The sequence below is a fragment of the Emiliania huxleyi genome (assembly GCF_000372725.1).
Source record: "Emiliania huxleyi CCMP1516 unplaced genomic scaffold EMIHUscaffold_253, whole genome shotgun sequence".
Classification (NCBI taxonomy): domain Eukaryota; phylum Haptophyta; order Isochrysidales; family Noelaerhabdaceae; genus Emiliania; species Emiliania huxleyi.
Genome location: NW_005200146.1, coordinates 45094 through 46458, shown reverse-complemented (window position 1 = coordinate 46458; position 1365 = coordinate 45094). Strand labels below are relative to the sequence as shown.

At 74.4% G+C, this 1365-nt stretch overlaps 1 protein-coding gene across 1 annotated transcript in view; it reads right to left on the bottom strand.

Annotated features, from left to right (window-relative positions):
- Positions 1–1050, bottom strand: part of EMIHUDRAFT_457535 (hypothetical protein) — a gene marked incomplete at its 3' end in the record, with an annotated part of 4897 nt that extends 3847 nt beyond the window's left edge. The window contains exons 1-2 of the mRNA XM_005777867.1: positions 893–1050; positions 126–593 (exon numbers count right to left, since the gene is read on the bottom strand). Coding sequence (XP_005777924.1) covers positions 126–593; positions 893–981 — 557 coding nt within the window. The 5' untranslated portion in view covers positions 982–1050. The remainder of the gene's footprint in view (positions 1–125; positions 594–892) is intronic.
- Between the last annotated feature and the right edge of the window lie 315 nt (positions 1051–1365).

Sequence of the window (1365 nt, the reverse complement as noted above, 5' to 3'; positions counted from 1 at the left end):
CCACGGTGAATGCCGCGGGGAGGACGGTCGAATGCGGGGGAGGCTGTGTCCTCTCGGGGGCGAGTTGGAAAGAGGAAGAGGGGTGTGTCCTCTGGTGTCTGGACGCTTCTACGGCGGCGCGACACCAGCCCTCGGCGAGGGAGGTGAGCGGCTGCGCGAGCTGCACGTACCGCGCGATGAAGCGCAGCGTCACCAGCCTCGGCACCGAGACCGCGCAAGGCCGCGTCCAGCTCTGGTCGGCGGCGGTGGACAGCACGTCGACGGGAGTGCACTCGGGCAGCGAAGCCACGAGCTCGAGGAGCGCGCCCTCGTCGACGCCGCCCTCCCCGCCGCCGCCCCGCCTCCCCGCCGCCCCCCCGCCGCCGCCCGCGCCGCCCGCGCCGCCCGCGCCGTCCGCGCCGTCCGCGCCGTCCGCGCCGCCGCGCGCGCCGGAGGAGGAGGCGTGTGCGCCAAAGGCGGCGGCGCTGCCGCCTGCGGCGGCGACGCAGTCTGGCTCGTCGGGCGGCGGGCCGGCGCCCATGCAGTGCTGCTCCCACAGGTAGATGGCCGAGGCGAGCAGCTCGCGCCGGTACTCTGGCGAGAGCAGCGCGAGCCTGCGTGCCGACGTCACGCGCCGAGGTCGGGGAAGTGTCTAGGAAGTGTCGGGGAAGTGTCGGGGAAGTGTCGGGGAAGTGTCGGGGAAGTGTCGGGGAAGTGTCGGGGAAGTGCCGACGACACGCGCCGAGGTCCGGGCGGGGGGAAGACGGTGTCGTGCAGAGTAGTACTCGTGGCAAGGAGTGCGCGAGGCGAGAGGGGCTACGAGTACAGCGGGACGCCGCGGGGTGCGTCTCCCCTCGAGCACGAGCTGGGAGAGACGAGAGAGAGTGCGTCTTCCCCTTCTAGGAGCGCGCGCGGCGCGAGGGCGAGCCGCCGCGTGTGCACGCCCGCCGCCGGCGCCGCGACCCACGCGTGCACCACCGCCCAGCAGACCGAGGGCAACATCTGGAAGAGGGCGTTCTGGGCGACGGCCAGCCGCTCGCCCGCCGCGACGGCGCGCCTCGGCGCGGGCGGCGAGGGGGGCCAGGTGGCGGCGGGGGGGGGCTCGCCGAACGCGCAGAAGTGGTGCGTGTGCTGCAGCGCGACGAGAAGCGCCTCGACCTGGCCAGGCGTCTAGGAAGTGTCTAGGAAGTGTCTAGGAAGTGTCTGAGAAGCGCCTCGACCTGGCCAGGCGGCGGGGAGAGGTCGGGAGGAGGTCGGGAGGAGGTCGGGAGGAGGCCGGGAGGAGGCCGGGAGGAGGCCGAGGGGAGGCCGAGGGGAGGCCGAGGGGAGGCCGAGGGGAGGCCGAGGGGAGGCCGAGAGGAGGTCGGGCGGAGGTGGGGTTGGGCG